The 23,033-nt window shown below is 42.3% G+C and overlaps 1 protein-coding gene across 1 annotated transcript; it reads right to left on the reverse strand.

The window, feature by feature from the left end:
- Nucleotides 1-1,306: 1,306 nt before the first annotated feature.
- Nucleotides 1,307-7,230, reverse strand: slc29a2 (solute carrier family 29 member 2). Its single transcript, XM_076980380.1, has 13 exons — nt 7,087-7,230; nt 5,648-5,685; nt 4,938-5,016; nt 4,648-4,796; nt 4,371-4,510; nt 4,114-4,248; nt 3,917-4,014; nt 3,714-3,786; nt 3,436-3,596; nt 3,219-3,327; nt 3,033-3,118; nt 2,632-2,831; nt 1,307-2,458 (listed from the first exon to the last, which is right to left on the reverse strand). The coding sequence occupies exons 2-13, from the start codon at nt 5,674-5,676 to the stop codon at nt 2,347-2,349; spliced, it is 1,371 nt and encodes a 456-aa protein (XP_076836495.1). The 5' UTR covers nt 5,677-5,685; nt 7,087-7,230; the 3' UTR covers nt 1,307-2,346.
- Between the last annotated feature and the right edge of the window lie 15,803 nt (nt 7,231-23,033).

The raw sequence follows: 23,033 nt of genomic DNA on the forward strand, positions 1-23,033 counted from the left end.
CGAATTGCCACATTTTCACATTTTGTTGCAAATTCATGATTCAGTCCTGCACTCTCCCCCTGATTTTTACAAAATCACTAATTTTGCAGCCACTCCAAAATCCAGTCTATTGATGTTAGCATGGCAACTGAATGTAATTGTCCTTTTGTGACATATCCTTATATCGAGTGATAGAAAAAACATTCCATTCAACCATTCTACCACAAAATTAAAAAATTATGTTTGGTCTCGTGCATCCATATTATTTGAGTGGGTCTATACAATCATACTGTATATCAATCCCTGTGACTCAAAGCTGAAATGCCTGACCTATACACCACCAAAGCTAAATAATCAATCAGTAATAAGAAGCTTAAATATTCAAGATTTTGAAAACTGGAAGTTACTGTTTAAGGTAAGATCACCTGAAGTCTCCACTTGGTTAACTGAGTACATAAAGATTAACTTCCCTTGATACAATTGAACGAGTAAATTATAACAGTATAATCTGGGACAAGATAATCAAATTAAGGATTAATGCAGCATATGTATGAGAGGTTACAGGATTAACTGCAAATGTTCAAGCCTGTTTATCTTTTGTTCAGTAGGCTGTTGGTTATTTTCAATAAAAACGTTGATCTGTGCTGACAATAACTGTCCGATGTATTTTCTAGCCAATCAATAGACAAAGTAAACGCATCACTGTAAAATATGTGTGCAGCAACAAGTGCCACTAATGTGCATGGTTTCTTGAGAAAATCATTAGTCCTTTTTGTAGTTCACTTGTTTATTAACTACTTTTTTACCAAATCTTAGTCGATTGTAGTGAGGACGAAATAGAAAACAAATGCCAAGAACAAAATTAATTCCTACTGTCAGTCTTCAAAGGACCCATAAGAAACAGTCCACAATAGATCATGTGAGAAAATATGATGAATCGAACCTTTGCATGGATGTGGGAGAGCATCAGTGTAGACCACTACAGCCCTGCACTGAGAGCATCTGGCACGCGTGGTAAAGATGGGAGTTCCCAAGACTGGCAGCGCCTCCACCATTCCAACTGACATCAAAAGAGGCTTCATTTTGTCATTACTCGTGTGTTGGTTATTAGATGTGAATAGATGTTATGTATGCTCAGACAAGCCTGCCGCGTCACGTGGCGGTTCTGTGATAGAACAGGCGTGGCTCGGTGAGGCTCTCTGCCGGAGACGGGCACTCCTCAAGGAGATAGAACACTGCCACTGCACAGCAAACCCAGCGAGAACCTTCAGCCAGGAGAGTCCTGACTGCAGCAGTTCCGCAGATGAGTGAACAACCGGAGACCAAATCAGAGAAATTACAAATAACGTTTAATTGATAATCTTCAAGAGAATGATTTTCCCTTTTTTGAATGCAAAGCAACAACAACAAAACCAACCAGACATTAAAAAAATAATAAAATACATCAGCCTTACCACTGAATGACAAAGTGAAGATTTGTTAGCCAGATAAATAAACAATAAACTATAAATATTGCTTAGAATTTCAAAAGACAGTATTTCAGACAGTATGTGAATTTAAAAGGACATTAACTTAGTCAAAATGATCCTTGAGATGTGTGATCTCTCTATACCTGGATAACTATGTCCTTATGTAACAGTGACCTCCATAGTTCACACATCTAAATGTTTACAGTTTATCTCTTACCATAATACACGTATAAAAATTCAGACTAAAAAGTACATAAGTAAAAATGTTGTCTAAAAGCAAACACACATAAAAATCCCTTTTGAATAAAAAGACATTAATTTACTAATGGAAGTTTGAACAGGTCATTGCATTACCAACTATGGCTTTTGGCTTTAACAATAATGATTGGTTGATGCGCTCACATTTTCCACCTACCCACACTGGCCATTTTTAAAGGTTCACCTACACACTTTATATAACCCACTAGCTCCCTCCGCTGGTCATCCAACCTCTACCCCATTCATTACTGACCAGAGGACTAATACTGACCAGCTGCTATTTGGGTGGTGTACCATTCCCTACTCAACTGTGATACTGACTCAAGGTGTTTTTAATGATGTAATGAACTACCAGGTGTTTTTAATTAGAGTGGTTTTAGGGTGGCGAATGTATCACAAACTGACTTCCTATTGTAAGGGCCTTAAATGCAGTGTTTAATTTCGCAAGGGTCCCAAATGAAATGTTTCATACTGTAAGTGCCTTAATTGCAATGTAATTGCTTAAGTGCTATAATCAGTATAAAGTTAAAAATGTTTTAGCTGCCAGGATAAACAATAGAAAGCTTTTTAGTTCTTTTAAAGAAAGCAGACAGGTGACTCAGGCTGGGCCAGTAATAACTGGATAGGAGAGCTATCAGTGCTACAAGAGCTTCTTCAGACCAAAAGAGAGGGCGCCCCCAAGGGAGAGTCCCAAAGCCAGGAAGAAGGTCATCAGAGCCCCAGCTGTCTCTGCGTCTCTATACCCCACCAACCTATCGAGCACACAAAACAAATGACAATATGAGTTTGGCATGAAGTTACCTCTGCATTTGGAATACAACACATTTCACAGTCTGTAACAACAATAACAGGTGGCTAAACCGATAATAACAACGGTATTCATGGTAAAAGCAAATAAGTACGTTTATGAGGTCTTAGTACTTACCGCGGTGCGTAAGACATGGAGAGACAGGCAAAGTACCCATTTGTCATGGCAAACAGTGACATCACAGTTATGTAGGCAAATTCATGCGTCAAAAGCGATGAGAGGTAGACGTGAGATGAAATGTTGCACAGCATGAGGACAGGGATGAAGATCACACGAGCGACCACAAAGATCGGGAACAGACAGCTGTCTTTTGAGGGCTGGCACAAGAAACACAGACAAGTCTCAGACATATTGGCTGCCCAAAGTAGCACACAAGTGGCTATAAATTATACTGTATGCAAACTAACACAGCAACAATTAAAAAAGCATTTCATTAGTTAATTACAGAATGTATGTTATGTGTCAAATTGATTTCATTTACAGATGTCAAAGGTTCGTCAGGTAGACAGGAGACTTACCCACTGAAAAACTGAAGTGACACTTCGGCCAATCCAGTCCATCACGTTGAAGACCAGAAAGCAACAAAGGGGAGTAAAAAACTTACCTGAGAGAGACAGAGAGAGCAGGTGAATGTATGGTGCTTACTGGCAACGTCTGTGGTCTTAGTTAAAGAGAATGTGGTGTAGCCAGTGCTGGAGACCTACCCCATTTCTCAGTAAATAGGCGATCTGGTTTCACAAGCACTGTAATTGCTGGGAAAACTGACAATGTGACCATGAAAACACATGTCACACACAAGGCCATCATCCAAATCTATAGACGGAGAAGACAGATAGGCTGCTTAGAGAAACTAACCTAGGACATTACCAACAGAGAATTTTACAGATGTTGAATACCACAACGATCAGTTTTTCCATATACCTTTTTAAAAACCGCCACAACTGTAGATTTCCCTTCACACAACCCTTCCAGCTTCTCTTCCACGTTCCTTGTGTGGAAAGCTTGGCGATCAGGTCCAGTTAACAAGCTCTCGCCATTACAGTCAGCATCACGGAGCTTCATCTTCATTAAGGTCACACTCTCTACACCAAGAAAAAAGGGTCAGGCAAAGTCCTTCAGTCTCAACTCAAGTCTTGTGTTTTCCAAAAGTGAGGCAGATGGATAAATTCATAGAAGCTCTGGCCACAGATTTTACATACCAGCCTGCTCTAAAACCTCTTGCTTTGTCTCCTCTTTGCTTGGTAGATTTTCTAAATAAAGACGAGCAGATTTCTGAAAAATATGTAGCTCCATTAGTTATTACACGCTAATGTCACCCCGTCATTTTTAAGGATTAAGACAGTTGGTACTGTTGCGTGTTTCTGCACTGTGCCAGTTTTTCTGAAGTAAAGAATGCACCTACCAGGTGCGGCAGCAGGAGGTAACAGCACAGAGTGAGGAGTGTGGCACAGCACGGGGTAATGAAGTAGCCCAAAGCTGCGCTCTTGTTGTCCGTTTCAGCTGCGCACACAACCAAGGGCAAAAGTTTTTAGAGACAAGCTCATCCTTCAGCACTAGCCACCAGCTACACTAACAGGTAAACTGTTTGCAGATGCTTACAGATCTTCGAGATCAGCATGGCAACAGCAGAGAAGATGCCAGCTACAGCCTGGCCACTCATAAACAAGGAGTTGTACGTCTGAGGGAATTTCCCAACCAACCCAAACAGGCTTCCCTGCAGCACTGCTCCGAACACTAGAGAGAAAGAGTGGGGATTATTACTGTTATTGTACTGTTAACCCTGATCTATGCCAATGCTAATCAAATAATGCTAGTGGTCTATTTATTTACATCAGGCCATAAAAGGACGGACATACTGTTGATGAACCAGATGGTTGTCATAGTGATGTAGAAGAAAAGATCCGGTTCCATTTTGACCTTCACTAAAGCAGCCGTGAGAAGGAAGAGCAGGAAGATTAATATCATGCTCCCTGCTATCCTCATCCTCTCTGGAATACTGCAAAACAAAACGGAGATTACACGACAGTCCAGTACAACCTGAGACACGATCCGAGAGCAATGCTTCTACCCTCCTTGGAGACCCACCGTCTCTACAGTCTAGTTCAAACAACAAGAATAACGACAGATACTCACTGCTGGTAGAGGAAAGAGTTCAGGAGAGTGAACACCAGCAAGGGAAGCTGGGAAATCAGCACGCACATGTTGTTAAACATGTATGGATCAGATGTCTGGGTGGTTTCTGAGGCATTGCCTGTTGTCGTATTTAGCTGCTCATTAAAATACTGCAGAAACAAACAAAACAAACAAAAACAAACATTAAAAGTTCAGCAAATGTGCACACACACACACACAAAAATTACAAGTTCAGCAACTGCTGTCTCCACAAACAGTTGTGAAGACAGCAGGCATCTTAGTTCTCTTACATCAAATGCAGTTATGAAGAAATTCCATGGCAGAAGAGTTCCCATGCCCAGGAGAAAGAAGATGGTGCCCACAAGGGCTCTGTCAGAGAAATATGGCTTTGTTAGTTTCTCTTTATCCAGGTTCACACTGTGAAAATCAGCCTTATTTTGCTGTTGCAAATCACACCTCACATTCGAACTTGATTTGGCTGTGAGATGAGATCGGTGGACACAGAACTCACAATGTGACTTACTCAGATTATTTAGTGCCTCTGCAACCCAAGATGTTTAGTTTTAGGGTTTTTTTTAAGTTCTGGCACTGCCAGAAAATTTAGATCAAAGTCACAGAGTGGGAGAGACTCTATTAGGCTTAAATACAGCCACTAATAAGACCATGTCGTTGACACTCGTTGATGACGTACGCTGAATGTAGTCATTTCCTTTAATCACATATCTACCATTAGCAAATCTTCATTGAACAGTGTGACTTACAGTATCACATAGTTGGGCATATAATTCTGCCAACATTTTACTGGCATCCTCTCCCACAGACTGACATGTCTTATAAGACCAATGAAAGTGGTCAGTGCAGTGTAATTTGTCAGACAGCAGGGAATTCAGAAACCAAACAGCTGAATATGACTACAAGTCTTAACCATTTAAAATGTTCAGCTTAATCAACTATTAATTGCATGTAATTTGCCTCTAGACAGATATAAGCTTATACTCACTTGTCTTCTGAAGCACATTTGATTTTCATCTTGCAAATCTGCCCCAAGATAAAAACCAATAAATAGAACAAAATTAAAATGTTTATATGATTTACACATAGACCTTAACTAGAAACTTTAGAAAAGTCATCAAATCTGATAGTGACAGTAAACGTAATGCTGTATTTAGGCACATACATGCTAAAAGCACAGTTACACAGCTAAACCCATGTAAAGACCAGTTGTCCCCCTACTATGATGGACCAGCCTACATCATCCTTACATAAGGACCCTTGAGGAAACTTGTGTTTAGCTAAGTTGGTCCAAAGCTACCTTAATGCTAGCCAACAAGCACACACACAGACACACACATTTAAGTCTTATTTAATAGCTAAAGTTAAGAGTAGCAAATAACCGTTACAATTTTAGTATACATATTTCTACACTGCAAAATTAAAAGAAGATACTGCTCAAGGGATGAGAAACCTTTTATTATAGCCGGCCATTACTCGCCCCCTGGTGTTCATTTGTATACATAACAGGAGGAATTTTATCATTGACCGTTATTCATTTGGATCCCCAAATCATCTGAAAATGTTTTTAAATAATATGAAATCATGTATTTATGATTATGAAAAATGTATTTTCAGTTGTTAAGGTGGATAGCATGTCACGGACCACATTGTTGCCATGGATGTTAAATACATGTATAAATGTACAGTATATGTATTTATGTAATAAATTTAACGGAATCACGCGAGATTACGACGCAGCTTCGCCACGTGGACGGAGCCGGAGCCACGTGCGTCGTCCAGTCTCGCGTCTTACTTAATTTCTCGCGCCTTAAATTTTAAACCATGCTATACATCGTTAGATAGGTTATTTAGTGATGTATATTTAGCGAGCTGCTCTTAGGTTACACACGCAGGTTAGAAAGCAACAACATTTATTATGTGGCTACTGGGCTCTCCCCCCTGACAACCTCGTGCTGCCTTTTCAACAAGTCGATATACTGTATATGTCTAAAATCTAGGTAATAAAATGTTTTATAAATAAATTTTTAGTAATGTTTTATTCGTATTTACATATAACTAAAGGTACGTAACGTATTTTCATTGATTCCATATAAAAGCAGCTGTGAAGTTAAACCTCAACGTATGAATACTGAATGGACTCGTTTGCTGGTACACCAGTATAACTTTATGACTGATCTAAATTATGGGGTCTGTCTAGCTAATACGATAATGTCAACGAGATATTTCGATTAAACTGGTACACCCAGTTAATCGGCTGAGATAACTATGCCGTCTCAAACTCGCGGTACAGAAATATCTCGTTATTTATAGAATTGGAAGAAAAACCTTTTTGGCTGCCAGCGAAGCTAGTTAGGTTACACTACGTAAGGTATTTAATAAATTAGATCATTTTATATCTTCTGGATATCTGTGTAAATTACTCACCTCTCCGAAGCCAAACAGTTGGTCGTTACAAATGGCGCGATATGATAATTTAAATATTAGGCGGGTCACACCAGCCTATCAAACAAATCCTTTTAGACAGTGAATTTATTTTAGATTTTCTATTTCTAGAATAGCATATTTTAAGGCGTGTTTAGGGACACAATATGCTATGGGGGAATATTTCACGTCATTTTTCATAAAAAACACATTACTTCTGTTTCTGTTAAGAACAAGTTGTGGATTTAGGCCCTGGTTGCCCACTAGATGTCACTGTGGCGTGTGATGATTCGAACGTTTCACAAGATGAATAATTTTCCGAATCATTTGATTCGATCTCCCAAAAGCCCCACATCACTAAACACTGATGCCACGAAGAGGCAGGAAGGCGTAGACGGAGCGCTTCTTTTGTGTTTTTGGTTACGTGCGTTTTCAAACGTTCATCCTGTCCTTAATATAAGCTCTGTTCTATCACTATCATGATACTGTTTGCTTTGAACAGGCCTGTGTTTACCGACTTAAGGAATAAAACATGACTAAAGTTGTATATAAATAATTGTTCTTAATAATTCAGAGTGGATGTAATTTGACTTTTGGCTAATCAAATTTACAGAGTAATAGAGATACAGAAAAAGGAGAGAAAAGAAAATAATTTGAGGCCATGGAGTGTGGGCTTGGTACCATACATCACATGTATGGTGTTTTTGAAATGTCCCAGTCCCACACCGTCCCAAATTTTCTGGTCCTGAGAATTTATACATAAAGTTTTTAATGAATGAGTACTACTAGCAATAAGTAATAATAATAATAATAGTACTTTTATTACTTATTGTTGTTTCCTATTGGTACGTACACAGGGTAGCTCTTGTTGAGACTTTGAACTTTTCAGTTTGCAAAGCAAACTGAGCTGACGTGGGATTGTTTGAGGTACATTTGCTTTATGGGAAGTGGTGAGGGAGGTGTGAGTGAATCGTTTCACTGTGTTTTTTACCCTGTTTAGCATTACTCAGCTGGTTTTTTTTTGCAGTTGGTAAATTTTTTAGATTCTCAGTAAACCTTGGGAAAGATCTGGGTTTTGACATGATTTGACACTGTCAAGAGGTGCACATGGGGAATAAATGTTTTATAAAGAATTATAAACTCATCTGTAGTTGAGGTCCTATGAACAGCTAGCTTTCCACAATAAACAGTGTTAGCATTATTTTTTGGGGTAGCATAAATACTATTCTATCATGATACACATTTCCTGGTCTTTGCACTGCAGATGCAATGTGACTTTTTACTGATAATATGAAGTGTTCATGCAGAACCAGCATGACCTAGAATCTTCTAACACCTGTTTCTAGTAAAAGGAAGGAAGTTGCATTGTAGCAGAGCATTTCAAGTACATTACAAAATAAACTTGCAACTTCCGTATTTTACTCAAAGAGCCAAAAACAACTTTCTGTTTGTAAATGTTTTGTTTCCATGTAGCAAAATGCTTTGGATGGTGGAGCAGGAATATGTTACTTGTTCCTGGTGTTGCAATCATTTGGGATCTTCTTCTGGTTATCTATTACTGCCATGTCGTTTCTTAGCATTTCCATTTTGTCATCGTGTATCTGGAAGTCCCACAAGGATCTTAGCTCAGTCATTCTTCACTACCTTCACAGGTGTAACCTACTTTGACTTTGGGTCCTCAAGCCTGTACTTGACACAGATGTTTCTGCCTGCTTGGTCAGCCACGTGGTTATGGTGTTCCATATGCTCTGGTTTCTGTATGCTTTGCCTGCTAGCATCTTGCATCCAGCTGTTATGTGCTGGATTGTGTGCATTCAAGGCCCTGTCTGATGTGACCCTGTCTGGTGTGGCCCTGTCTAAGCCTCTATCAATCTTATTCCTGTGCTGCTATGATTTGTACCTCCATGTTGTCTAAAATTTGAGCCTTTTCCAGCCATTTGTAGGACTTGCAGGTGGTACATGCTGTGCAGGGGTTTATCCTCCCGTGATGGTTCCCATCTTTGAGCTCATAAGTCCATGGCTCCCCTCCTTCTGCTTAGTGTATAATCTCTGAGTGCTTGAGTTGGAATGAAACCCTCCAGGCATTACATCTTATTTATGCATAGAAACAACTTTGGGTGACCTGCAATAGTCGCTGATTCGACTATAGTCGACTATACCCCCTAGTCGACTATGAACGTCATAGTCGAATGTACCATTCTAACTACATGGGGGTGCCCAAGGATGCTGCTAAGCATTAGTTGTTACATGAAATGTCTTTGTTTTTGTTATATATAGCCTTTGTCAAATAAAATCATCCTAATTTCTGTTACAGTTTTTCCCAGTCGGTTTGGTTCATTTCTCACATCATGCTTTACATTGGCATCACAACTAGTGCATTTCTCAAAACAATTAGTGCAAACAGCAAAACTCAATGAAATACCTGCAAAATCACATACTTCACTCAAAATTCTTTGTTTTTGCCCCAAAATCAAATATTTAGGTCAGTCGATTTGTCAGTGCCATCAGAATATCTAGTCTGTGTGCCATTGCCTATGAACAAGGCAGTCAAAATACTTAGTCACGTTGTCAGTGCAACTATAAGTCACAGTCATTGTAGACTGTATATTCTGATGGAAACTAGCTAAGCTTTTGATTTCAAGAACGCTGCACATTCTGTGTTATATCAAATACATGGTACACACATACACACAAAACTACAGACGGAACACAGTTACACATGACTGTATGTGGGAGACTGATAGCAAGAAATTGGACTGGAATCAAATTTGTACAGCAATATTGTTTGACTGTATTGTTCGCACTGCAATTTGTTGACAAAAACACTGACTGAAATTCAGAAAAGACAGACAACTGACTGGAAAAACTGCAAAATTAGAAACTTATTCTACACATTCAAAACAACCTGAGCACATACAGCCTCCTCTTGCTGTGTGAAAATTGAACCTCTGCTACCACTATGAGCTAGTCTCGATATCCTATATGGTATAGGAATGCAAAAATGCAACAAAAAAAAAAGAATAACATGTCAGAAAGTATGTCAATGTGCAGCACTACAGCAGAGAGCACATACATGTTTTCTCTATGAAATGTTTGAACGATTGAAGACACAGTTGATCTTCCAATATTCGGCTGCACCCAGCAACCAGCTTCAGCCATTGTGAGACCATGACTTACATGTAAAACATGGTCCACAATTGTTGCCCTTACTGTATTTCACTGTTTTGTCCCCTCAGCCTTACACCACACAGTCTTACCCATCTACACCATATAGTCTTACCCCTCTACACCACAGTCTTACTTCTCCTATTGACTGTTCACCCTATACATGGCCTTGTCTTTTGTGGGGATGTGCCTTGGGGTAGACGCCACTCCACGGTTTACACTCTGAGAGACCAGGGTTCTCCCCGAAAAGATCAGGCCGGACTCCGAAGTAAACTTCACCCAGATTTTAATCAGTGCAACAAACGTGAACATAGTCCCTCGGATCAGATAAAATAATAGTAAAACCTCGTGCAATAAAAGGCTCTGGCGACACGTCGGGGCACACTCGTTACCCCTCCGGGAAGGTCGTTCCTTAATAGATCTTCTGTTCGGCCTTTTAAACGAGTAGCCCCGCCCCCAACCTTGTTAGACTGAACCAACATCTTGGAGCGGGACCACACGCGCCGCCTGTTGGAACATCTATGCAATACACATGAACATGATAATACACCATTGTTTGTTAATCACATCCTGCATGGTTATGATCTCCTGTCTTTCCCTTGTCCTCCTCCTACAGGATCAGTAGGACCCGTCTCCCCCCCTCTACTGCCGACCGTGGGCTCTACCGGCCAGCACCAGGGAAGCCCTGGAAGACGGTCCTCCCCCCCCTGAGGACATAGGACATCCGGTGAGCTATTAATCTGCATACCCATACATATACATACACACAGTCCAGGTGATGGGTCAAGTCTCTGACCCCATCACACAACCCCCCCCCCCCCCCCCCTTCAGCTAGTCACTCGGTAGAGGGACGTGAGAGGAAGTCCGCAGGCACATTTTGAGTTCCCTTCCGGTACCGCACCTGAAACTTAAAAGGTTGTAAAGACAAATACCAACGGGTAATCCGTGCATTGGTGTCTTTCATCCTCTGCAGTGCACGATGATCAGTCTCTAAGATGAAATCAGACCCCATCAGGTAGTATTTCAGAGAATCAAGGGCCCACTTCACGGCTAGAGCCTCCTTCTCCACTGTTGAGTAGTTCATCTCCCTCGGAAACAGCTTCCTACTAATGAACAGAATTGGTCTCCGTGCATCAACATCCCCTTGAGGCAGCACTGCCCCCAGGCCATGACCCGATGCATCTGTCTGGACCACGAACTGCTTCTCGAAGTCTGGGCTACACAGAACTGGCTCTGCACACAAACACTGTTTAAGATCATTAAAGGCAACATCACATTCTTCTGTCCATTTTACCTTTTGAGGCTTGTCCTTTTTGGTCAAATTAGTCAGTGGCGCCGCTCTATTGGAGAAGTCCGGAATGAATCTCCGGTACCAGCCAACCAGACCTAGAAAGGATCTCACCTGCCTCTTTGTGGTTGGAACCGGTGTTCTCCTGACCGTCTCTGACCCCATCACATCTTTCCATTATGAGACTTTGTGATACTGCCGTGTTTAGCGTCTATAAATGTTTGCCAATTAGGCTACAGTAAAGGTTCATGAGATGCACCTCTGACCTGTGGTTGAGACCATTGGTTGATCTAAGCCTTCACCAATTCCCTTTCTTACTGTAACTGAATGTTCACTTGCAAACAATTTAATCAAATTAGAATAAATTACCAAAATGTAACAAAAAAATTAACTAAATAAATATAAAATGATGCCGTAGAGATTATGACAACATGTTCAGCACTTTTGCATATAATAATAATAATAATAATAATACATTTTATTTCATAGGCGCCTTTCTGACACTCAAGGACACCTTACAGACAACACAGCAATAAATAAGAGAACAAACAATTTAAAACAGTTAAAGCTATAATACAACAGAAGCAAATTCACACTTACATTATGACATTTGGCAGACCAATCAGATGTTATAGGCTATCCTAAACAGGTAAGTTTTAAGTGAGGATTTGAATTGATTAAGAGAGCTTATGTTCCGTAGATCAGATGGCAGAGAATTCCAAAGTCGCGGAGCAGAGCGACTAAAAGCTCTGCTCCCCATGGTGGCAAGACGGGCAGAGGGTATTGTAAGGTGTATAGATGAGGAAGATCTGAGAGAGCGAGAGGGAGTGGCAACAGTGAGAAGATTAGAAAGATAGATTGGAGCAAGATTATGAATGGCCTTGAAAGTGAGAAGAAGGATTTTGTAATCTATGCGAAACTTGACCGGGAGCCAATGAAGCTGTGACAGAACAGGAGTGATATGGTGGAAAAAAGGAGTTCTGGTGATGATACGGGCAGCAGAGTTTTGAACCAGTTGAAGCTTATTGAGAGATTTGTGTGGAAGACCAAAAAGAAGAGAGTTACAATAATCTAAACGGGAAGTGACGAGACTATGAACAAGAATGGCAGTGGCATGTGGAGTAAGAGATGGGCGGAGACGACTGATATTTCGTAGGTGAAAGTAGGCAGACCGGGTAATGTTATTGATATGGGATTGGAAAGATAGGGTAGTGTCGAGGATGACACCCAAACTCTTTACCAGAGTTGAGGGGACAACAGAAGAATTGTCAATATTAATAGACAGACTGTTGGTTTTGGATAATGTTGTTTTAGTGCCAACGAGGAGAACCTCGGTTTTATCACTGTTTAATTTTAGGAAATTGGCAGAGAACCAGGATCAGTAAGGGAGGTGAGTGAGATGTTGAGAGTGGGTTTACAGGAGAAATAGAGCTGGGTGTCATCCGCATAACAGTGGAAGCTAATGTGGTGTCTACGAAAAATATGGCCAAGGGGAAAAAGGTAAATGATAAAAAGAAGGGGCCCCAAGACGGAGCCCTGAGGCACACCTGAAGCAACAGGAGATGGCTGAGATGTAAATGATTTTAGTTGAATAAACTGTGTGCGACAGGAGAGATATGATTTGAACCAACTTAGGGGAGTCTGAGTGATGCCAATGGAAGAAAGTCTATTGAGGAGGGTGGTGTGATAGATGGTGTCAAATGCTGCACTTAGGTCTAGTAGGATAAGGATGGAGAGTGAGCCGGAGTCAGCTGCCATAAGGAGGTCATTGGTGACTTTTATCATGGCAGTTTCTGTGCTATGGAAAGGGCGGAAACCAGATTGGAACTGTTCATACAGGTTGTTATATGATAAGTAAGTATGTAGTTGAGATGCTACTATTTTTTCTAAAATTTTGGAAATGAAGGGTAGATTAGAAATTGGTCGTAGATTATTGAAATTAGTTGGATCTGCACCAGGTTTTTTTTGAATCGGAGTTATTACTGCAGTTTTTAAAGAGGCAGGAACAGTTCCAGTGGAAAGAGAGGAGTGGACAATGGAAGAAATTATAGGAACCAGTGAGGGAAGACAGTATTTTACTAGTACTGAGGGGATGGGGTCTAACTGGCAGGTAGATGGCTTAAGCTTCCGGATAATGTCTGAGATTTCGGAGATGGAAGGAAGATGAAAGAGAGAGAAAGAAAGTGCAGGAGGAGAGAAATCAGAGGTAAACCTGGAAGTTGATTGTGAACCAAGATGATGGTGAATTTTACAGATTTTTTCATTGAAATATGACATTAGTGAGTTACAAAAATCAACTGAATGCAGATGAGATGGAAGAGAGTCCGGGGCTTGAGTAATTCTTTTGTACAGTGAAAATAATGACTTAGAATTACCTTCATTTGAATGGATTATGTCAGTGTAATAACTAGATTTACTTTGTGAAATACAGTCCTTATAATGTAGCATATGATCTTTATACATGTCTTTATGAACAGAAAGTCCAGTTCTCTTTTGGAGCCGCTCAAGTTGCCGCCCTTTGGCCTTCATGAGCCGGAGTTCGGGTGTAAACCAGGGGGCTGAACGGGAAAATGATACGGATTTAGTTTTAAGTGGAGCCAGAGAGTCTAGTACAGAGTGGAGCCCAGTATTGTAGTGTGATACCAGGTCATCAAGAGTGGTTAGATTATGATTGTCCATTGTGGAGTTAATGCTGGAGGAGAGAGAATCCAAATTGATGTCCTTAATATTGCGGAAAGAGATGAGACGAGGGGATTTAATAATAGGCAGTGTGAGACAAATATTAAATGAGAGGAGAAAATGGTCAGATATGGGGAGTTCATCAGCAGTACTGTCTAAGGGAGATAATCCTGAGCAGCAGATTAAATCCAGGATATGACCCTTACAGTGAGTAGGAAAATTGATGTACTGCTGAAGTCCAAAGCCCTCAATACAATTCGTAAAGTCTTTGGTAAGAGGGTTATTAATATTGTCCATATGAATATTAAAATCACCCAGCACAATGTTATTTGGTGAAAGAGCAGACAGTTGTGCGAGCAAAGTGGCAAAGTCATTTAAAAATTCTCTGTTTGGTTTTGGTGGACGGTAGATAACAGTAATGATGATGGGGATAGATCCAGACAACATACACACGGTCGATTCAAAGGAGGAGAAGGTAGAGACAGACACCGGCGAGACTTTCCACTTCTCGTGGTGAATTATCGCGAGACCTCCTCCACGGCTGGTGACACGTGGTTGGGAGATGTAAACAAACCCCGGTGGTGCAGATTCGTTGAGTTGTGTAAAGTCACTTGGCTGTTGCCAAGTTTCAGTTAAACAGAGAAAGTCCAACTTACGGTCCGTGATGAGATCTTGGATGAGATGTCCCTTGCTCGTGAGTGAGCGGATGTTAAGCAGACCGAAGTTGACAGTGGAGTTTTCGCCTTTAGCCAGGGTGTTAGCCGACCGGGCTAGGCAGGCCAGCACACTGTGGTCAGCGACCCGACCAGTGTTGCGCTGAGGATGACGAGAAGTGGACCAGAATGATTTTATTGCTTTCGACGAGTCTTCCTGGACATTCCGACGAGACCCGCGGTGAATGTATCTCCGGCGTGGCAGGAATGTTATATCCGGGTGTAACTGTAATAAATCCAGTGGAGGAGCAGACAGGTGGAAACGGAGGCGGAGAAGCTCAGCAGCAGAGTACTGAAGCAGACCCATCACAGGTTGGTGAATGAATGCCACCACAGTCCAAACAAACACCGACCAGATATGGATCGTTCCAGGTAGCATTGTCTGTGAATCCGCAGGGCAGCTTGGACAGGCAGGTAAACACAGGTAGAAGCGGTTCAGGCCCGAATAGCTAAATCACCACTCTTGCTGATACCACCGGAATATCACAGAAGGAAAGCTTTACCTGTCCAGATTAAAACAATTGCCTAATCCAAATGCCAGTTTTAAAAGTTCAAGATAAAACTTTTACGATAAAACGATCAATCGCTACAGCGATTCAAACTTAGACTACCGGCGAGCCGCGGCTGCAAATCGCGCCAGCGTTCACTCATCCGGGCAGTAACATTAATTCATGAATATGAATTAACATTATTCATTTATGTCACGGTGAGGGGGGCGGGTCGCCACCAGAGGGCGCGCATCCCAGCCAGCAGCCGATCCCAGCACACACCCCCGCGCACGCAACCACTCCCACAGTCACAATCACCATCATACTGAGCACCTGTTTCTTGTTTACTTTGCTCTTCTTAAGCCCGCAGGTCGTCTGGTCCAGTGCTGCACATTGCCGCTACATGAGTGTCTCTGGTTTCTGCGTGTCAGTCACTGCGTTCCCTACCTGCGTGCGCGCTACGAGCCTTGCTTTGCAATACTTGCAGTGTCTGCGTTACGAGCCTTACTAGTGTGCGCTACGAGCTTTACCTTGCATCACTTATAGTGTGTGCGCTAAGAGCTTTACTGGTGTGGTTGCCATGGACAATAAACATCCTACTGTTCAACCCCCGTCTCCGGCTGCCTCTGTCCCGACGCCTCCGGCGTCACAATTTATCTGAGATTAAGGTTTTTACTTTGAAGTGGAAAAAAGTCCTGAATGAGAATGGGATCCCGTTTAAGGTGCTCTAGATAAAAAAAAAACCCTGATTTGATTATTAGTCAACTAAAGGGAAAATCTGACGAATCAGATTCGACTATGAAAATCCTTAGTTGAATACAACTCTAGAAACAACAGAAACCCCCAACATGAAGAACCCCCCCTTTTAAGGGTGTGCCACTATTAGTTTAAATACTACAATTGTTAAGGAAGTATGTATGTGCAAGTTAAACCTATTTAGCATCGAAGGAACGATAGTAGAGATAGTGAGCAGTTTCAAGTTCCTCGGGGTAAACATTTCTGAGGATCTCACCTGGTCACTGAACACATCCCACATCATCAGGAAAGCACAGCAAAGGCTCCACTTCCTCCGATGGCTGAAGAGAGTCAACCTGCCACAACAGCTTCTCTGCAACTTCTATAGGTCCACAGTGGAGAGCATTCTGAGCAGTTGTATCACGGTCTGGTATGGCTCTGCTACTGCTGCCGAACACAAGGCCCTGCAGAGAGTGGTGAAAACTGCCCAGCGCATCACCTCGGCTGCCCTCCCACCCATGCAGGACCTTTACAGCAAGAGATGCTTGAGGCCCTCTGCATCTCCTCCGACCCCATACACACCAGCCACCTGCTGTTCCAGCCTCGGCCATCAGGAAGGAGATACAGGAACATCAAAGCCAGAACCACAAGACTCAGGAACAGTTTTTTTCCCCCGCGCTGTTAAACTGGTATCACCAGCCACTTTCCCTCAAACTGGACATATATAGACTTACCTCCCCCCCGACTATATCTCAGATTTGCCACCAGTCCAGAGACCAGTCCACCAGCACCATGCACTTTATCCCTGTCCACATTCCCCCATTTACCTATTATGTTCCTACCTCAGCCACTGTGCCTCACCTCTTATATAAGTAATGGGGCATTTCCACTAGGGCCTGCTTGGCGCGGTACGGTTCGATTCGCGACGGTTTGTGAGTGTTTCCATTAGTACCACTTCCCTGTGAGCCGGCCCCTTCGGGTACTATTTTCGTACCGACTCGCTTGAGGTTCTAACCGTTCCGAAGCGGTACAGTTCTGTGACGTGGAGGAACAGCATGACACTGATTGGCCAAGGAGTGTCGTCACAGGTTGCGTCAGGAGAGCGACTCCTCCGTTATGCTATGGACTCCTCAGCCATTTTTAAAACCCAAGGAGCGAAGTCTGTTCCCTGGTCAAACGCCGAGGTACAAACCTTTCTGTTAATAATCAGCGATCAAAAAATCCAGGGCGAACTGGACGGGGCCACTAGAAATGTAAAGGTTTTTAGCGAGGTTTCCGTGCTAATGGCCACTCATGGCTACCAGCGGTCTGTTCAGCAGTGCCGGTCGGTCCAAGCTAAAAAAGCTTAACGCGATTACCGGGCGGTGAAGGACCATAACGGACGCAGCGGAGCAAACCGCAAAGACTGGAAATGGTTCCAGCAAATGGATGTCATATACGGTCACCGGCCAGCCAGTAACGGAAGAGAAAGAGCTGGACAGACACGGCAATGTCAGTGCTGGAGGCCACGGAGAATGGTGAGTGTATTGTGATTTCAGTTTTACTAGGCTCGTAAAAGATGTAATATGAACGTAATATGAACGCATCTATTGTAAACGCAGGAATTTAGAGCTGTGTTTGTAGTTAATGTTATCACCACAGTCACTACTGTAGTAGCCTTGCTAGCCTTGCTAGTTGCTAGTTAGCTGTAGCCATAAACAAAGCATCAGCAGCGATGACGTGCTACACATTTTGTGCAGTTACGCTATATCGTTGTTCCTTCACGGGAATACTTGTGTTTAATATTTGTTATTTTTTACGTTCAAGATTCCCCTTCCACTGACGAGGCGAGCGGAGTTGGCGGGAAATGTTTCCTTCAACCGGGCTTTCCTCGGGGTGCTTGGCGAACTTGTGAACACCATGCGAGATGGACGCCAGTAAAAGCACACAAAATGTTGCTTGTAGTACTATAAATATTTATTTCATATAAAGCTATACGTATATATTTGCTTTTTGCACTTTTTTAAACTATAACTATATTATTTACATATGTTGTACTTTAAATATCTATATTTCATAATAAAGTTTGATTTCATTTGATTGGATGACTGATGCTTTTTATGCAGGGTGTGTTCAGCCTGTTTGAGTAATACCAAATTATTATCAATAATTAGAGCAACCACATACAATAATGAAGATAAAGATAAATAAGATACAATAATGGTATGTGTTAAGGGGCATCGACCGGTGTTGTGGTCGCATACAAATGATGTTACGACACTACAACCCGCGCGCCAACAGCGACTCCACCCACATTGTGGTGGTCCACCATTGTAATGGAAACACAACGCGACCGTACCGTTCCGTTGCGAATCGACCCGTATCGAACCGTACCGCGCCAAGCAGGCCCTAGTGGAAATGCGCCATAAGTAAAATTCATTTATATAGCACTTCTCACAGGCACAAGCCACAAAGTGCTTTACAATGGAAAATAATATAAAATAACAAAATAACAAAAAATAAAAACACAAAAACACACTATAAAACAGAAATAAAATACAGTGCACAAGGTCAACGGCTGCAACCTCCACCACTAACTAAACGCCTGCTTAAAAAGGAAAGTCTTTAGCTGTTTTTTAAAAGTATCCACAGAGACAGCTGATCTTAAATGTGGAGGAAGTGTGTTCCACAGTTTTGGAGCAACCACCTTAAACGCTTGGTCACCACGAGTCTTTAGACATGAGCGTGGCACAGACAGTAAACTCAGGTTGTTGTGTAGGGGTGGAGCAGGTCAGCGACATACACAGGAGCTGTGTTGTGTAGTGCTCTGTATGTTAAAGTTAAAATCTTGAACTGGATCCTGAATTCTACAGGAAGCCAGTGTAAGGATTTTAAAATGGGTGTTATGCGAGACCGTCTGCTTGACTTGGTCAGTAACCTCGCTGCAGCGTACACACACGTATATACACACTACCTTGGGTAACACAATTGGGTAACACAATTCTGGTACTGCTGCACTATCTTTCTGTGCAACAATGGTGGAGTTGGTGATCTTACCATTTTGGATTCAGAGAAACACTGACACTCTGAGAAGCTATTTTTATACCCAATCATGTTGTCAATTGACCTAATTAGTGTTAGTTGGTTTTCCAGCTGTTCGTTATATGCTCAATTTCCTTTTCCAAGGCACTTATTGCTACTAGTCCCAACTTTTTTGGGATTTGTTGACACTGAAATTTTCAATCAACATATTCTTCCTTTAAAATGTTACATTTTCTCAGATTAAACTTTTGATCTTTCATCTGTGTTCTATTATGAATAAAATATTGACATTTGCCCTCTCCACATCATTGCATTTAGATTCCGTATTGACTATAAAATACATTTATTAACATATAAAACACTGCATGGCTTAGCTCCAGAGTATCTTAGTGAACTTATTGATCATTACAAACCAGCACGTTCACTTTGTTCGCAGGACGCAGGGTTATTAACTGTTCCTAGGATCAAAAAGATCACAGCAGGTGGAAAAGCCTTTTCTTTTAAAGCTCCACAACTGTGGAATAATCTTCCTGCCTCTATTCGGGACTCAGACACAGTCTTAATGTTTAAACCTCGACTAAAGACTCATCTGTTTAGTTTGGCCTTTGAATAATCTGTTACATATTTACCACATCACATATCTTTCTTCTGCAAGGTTCACCTGGGGAGTAACAATGCAATCGGAGCCTGCAATACCAGTATCATCACTCTGACACGGAATGAAAACCTGGCATTCATCACAAGACATTTACAATATCAACACCCAGAACTTTCATTCTAGTTACCTTATACTTAGCCTGATTGTGTGATTTGTTTGTGACTTGTGTATTCGTCTGTATAATTTGTTTTTGTGTAATTTGTATGTTAACGGGCCGCCCAATGGAGGATGGGTTCCCTATTGAGTCTTGGTCCTCCCAAGGTTTCTTCCTATTCCCCACCATCTAGGGAGTTTTCCTTGCCACTGTCACCTCTGGCTTGCTCATTAGGGATTTGGACCTATAGTATTGTTAACCTTGTAAATCCTGTAAAGCGCTTTGTGACAACATGTGTTGTGAAAAGCGCTATACAAATATATTTGATTTGATTTGCATTCAGTTTTTATTCACAATTTGTTTAGTGTCCTAACTTTTTTGGAATCCAGTTTGTATTTGCCTTGACCATTTGTATTTTGGTTATATCAGTGTGTTTGTGTGGCATGTTTAGTCTCATTTTGCAGCATGTTGTGTAATGGGAAAGATTACGCTACAGGTTAAAAGTTACATTACTCACTGAGAAAGTTTGTCAACTTCACCCCAAAATTGGCAGTCCTGTGTGAAAATGCACTCTGTATACAAATGTACACGATTGTCTATAACATCAACCCGATTCCTGTTGGTTATTATAGCAGCTGTCTCTTTGATATGCTGGGATTGTGGGTGTAGAGTCTCTTCTTCCTCTGCCTTAGCTAGAAAGACTAGAAATCAGAGACTGAACTTAACATCAGAACACAAGACATGAGCCAACAAACAACAACCGAAGGAACTAGAGGATACGTAACACTAGAGGCCGTCTACATTCTCAGCAGCATGCACAGCGTGGTTGAGACTGAGGATACCACCAAAAGAAAGCCAAACATGGTCACACAATACAACACAAAGTGCGGTGTGGATGTGATGGACCAAATGGTGCAGGCATACAGAGATGGCCAGTCGCCGTGTTCTACAACATAACTGACATTGGCAGCACTGAATGCACATGTACTTTATCAGGCATGCACTGGGGTGCAGGAGACACGGGTGGACTTCCTGGTTGAGCTTCAAGTCAAGTGGCTTTTTACTGTCATTACATCTGTGTACAGGTACACAGTGTAACGAAATTTTGTTCCTCCGGAACTATGGTGCAACACAAATCAACAATACAACAGACGACAACGTGTGACAGGGTAACAATACAATGTGCAAAATATGCAGCTTGCAAAAGAGTTGGGTGACTCATGTGAGTGAGAAGGCGGCAAATTGCTTTGGCAACAACCTTTCACACCCAGGCGAGGTGTCAGGATGTGTCGACTGCTACAAATACACTTGTGGCAAATGTACCAGGGACCAACAGTGCAGACAGACTGCTGAGTGAATGGTGAAATGCTAATCACCAATGAAGGACATGCCCCACACACACACACACACACACACACACACACACACACACACACACCACTGCAGCCTATTGTAAATGTGTGGAATTGTTTTATTCCTTGTATTTTTTGTATCATTTATATGGCAAAAATAAAAAGCATGGAAACAAATAAGTTGTTCTTTTTTATATATTTCTCATGCTGAAATTTGTCAGCAATTTGTCAGCAAAGTGCCAGGGACCACATGGTCCAACATCTCCCCGCCCGGCCGATATTGTCGGGACAGTGAGTCAGCATTACTATTACTTCGTCCAGACCGATATTTAATCTCAAAGTCAAAAGCCGCCAACTGGGTAGCCCATCGCTGCTCCGGAGCTCCCAACTTTGCAGAGGAGAGGTGACTGAGAGGGTTGTTAGCAGTATAGACCACACACTTATGCCCCAACAAATACTCTCGAAATTTCTCAGTCATGGCCCACTTGAGCGCCAAAAATTCTAACTTCATAGAACTATAGTTTGACATGTTACGCTCAGTGGGCCTAAGACCCCGGCTAGCAAAGGCAATTGGTTTAACCTTACCCTCCTGCTTCTGAGAAAGGACAGCTCCCAACCCACTATGACTCGCATCCACCTCCAGAATAAAGGGGAGTGTGAAATCTGCATAGGCCAGCACCGGAGCACCGACGAGCCTGCCCTTCAACTCAGTAAAACTCTTCTCGCACTCCTCAGTCCAGGTGCCAGAGAGACTCCGCCCTGACCCTCTACGAGACTTGGACCCACCCAACTCTGCTACCAGCTTATGCAGTGGGGCTGCCAATTTGGCAAAGCCCTCCAAAAAGCGACGGTAATAGCTGGCGAAGCCTAAAAATGAGCGCAACTCTGAAACATGGGAGGGTCGCCGCCAGTTGGAAACTGCCTCAATTTTGCTTGGATCAGTGGATACTCCTGTACTGGAAATTACATGGCCCAAATACTTCAGGTTTGAAAAAGGCACACTTCTCCAGTTTTGCCTTAAGACCTTCCTGCTGCAGCCGCCCCAGTACAACCTCCAACCTGGCTAGATGCTGGGAAACAGAGGAAGAAAAAATGACAACGTCGTCCAGGTATAATAGCAGCGACTGAGACTGCTGGTCCCCAAACAGTCGTTGCATCAATCTCTGAAATGTACTGGGAGCATTGCACAGGCCAAAAGGCATTCGATTCCACTCGAATAAACCAAATGGCGTGCAGAAGGCGGTCTTTGCCTTATCCCTCTCAGCAACGGGCACTTGATTGTAGCCACTGGCTAAATCTAAAGTGGAAAACCAGCGAGCCCCCAAAAGTGCATCCAGAGATTCCTCAATACGAGGCAAGGGAAATGCATCCTTTCTCGTCTTACTGTTTAAACTGACGGTAGTCTACGCACATGCGGAGAGTACCATCCTTTTTCTTAACCAATACAATAGGAGATGCATATGGGCTACAACTTTCCCTAATAATGCGAGTCTCCAAAAGTTGATCAATATGGGCTTTGACGACCTCATATTCAGAGGGAGGTATACGCCTATAGAGCTGTCGCACGGGCGCCTCATCCAACAATGGGATCTCATGGGAGAGGAGACTGGTACACCCCAGATCTCCATCATGGGCTGAGAAAACGGACCAATACTGGAGCAGAAGGGACCTTACTTGTTCCTGTTCCTGACTGGACAAGGATGACAGATCAATGGCCTCCAATTTCTCCTGCAGTGCCATAGCAGCGCTTGAGGCCT

Source organism: Brachyhypopomus gauderio, chromosome 18, assembly GCF_052324685.1.
Source record: "Brachyhypopomus gauderio isolate BG-103 chromosome 18, BGAUD_0.2, whole genome shotgun sequence".
In the NCBI taxonomy this organism is placed as follows: domain Eukaryota; kingdom Metazoa; phylum Chordata; class Actinopteri; order Gymnotiformes; family Hypopomidae; genus Brachyhypopomus; species Brachyhypopomus gauderio.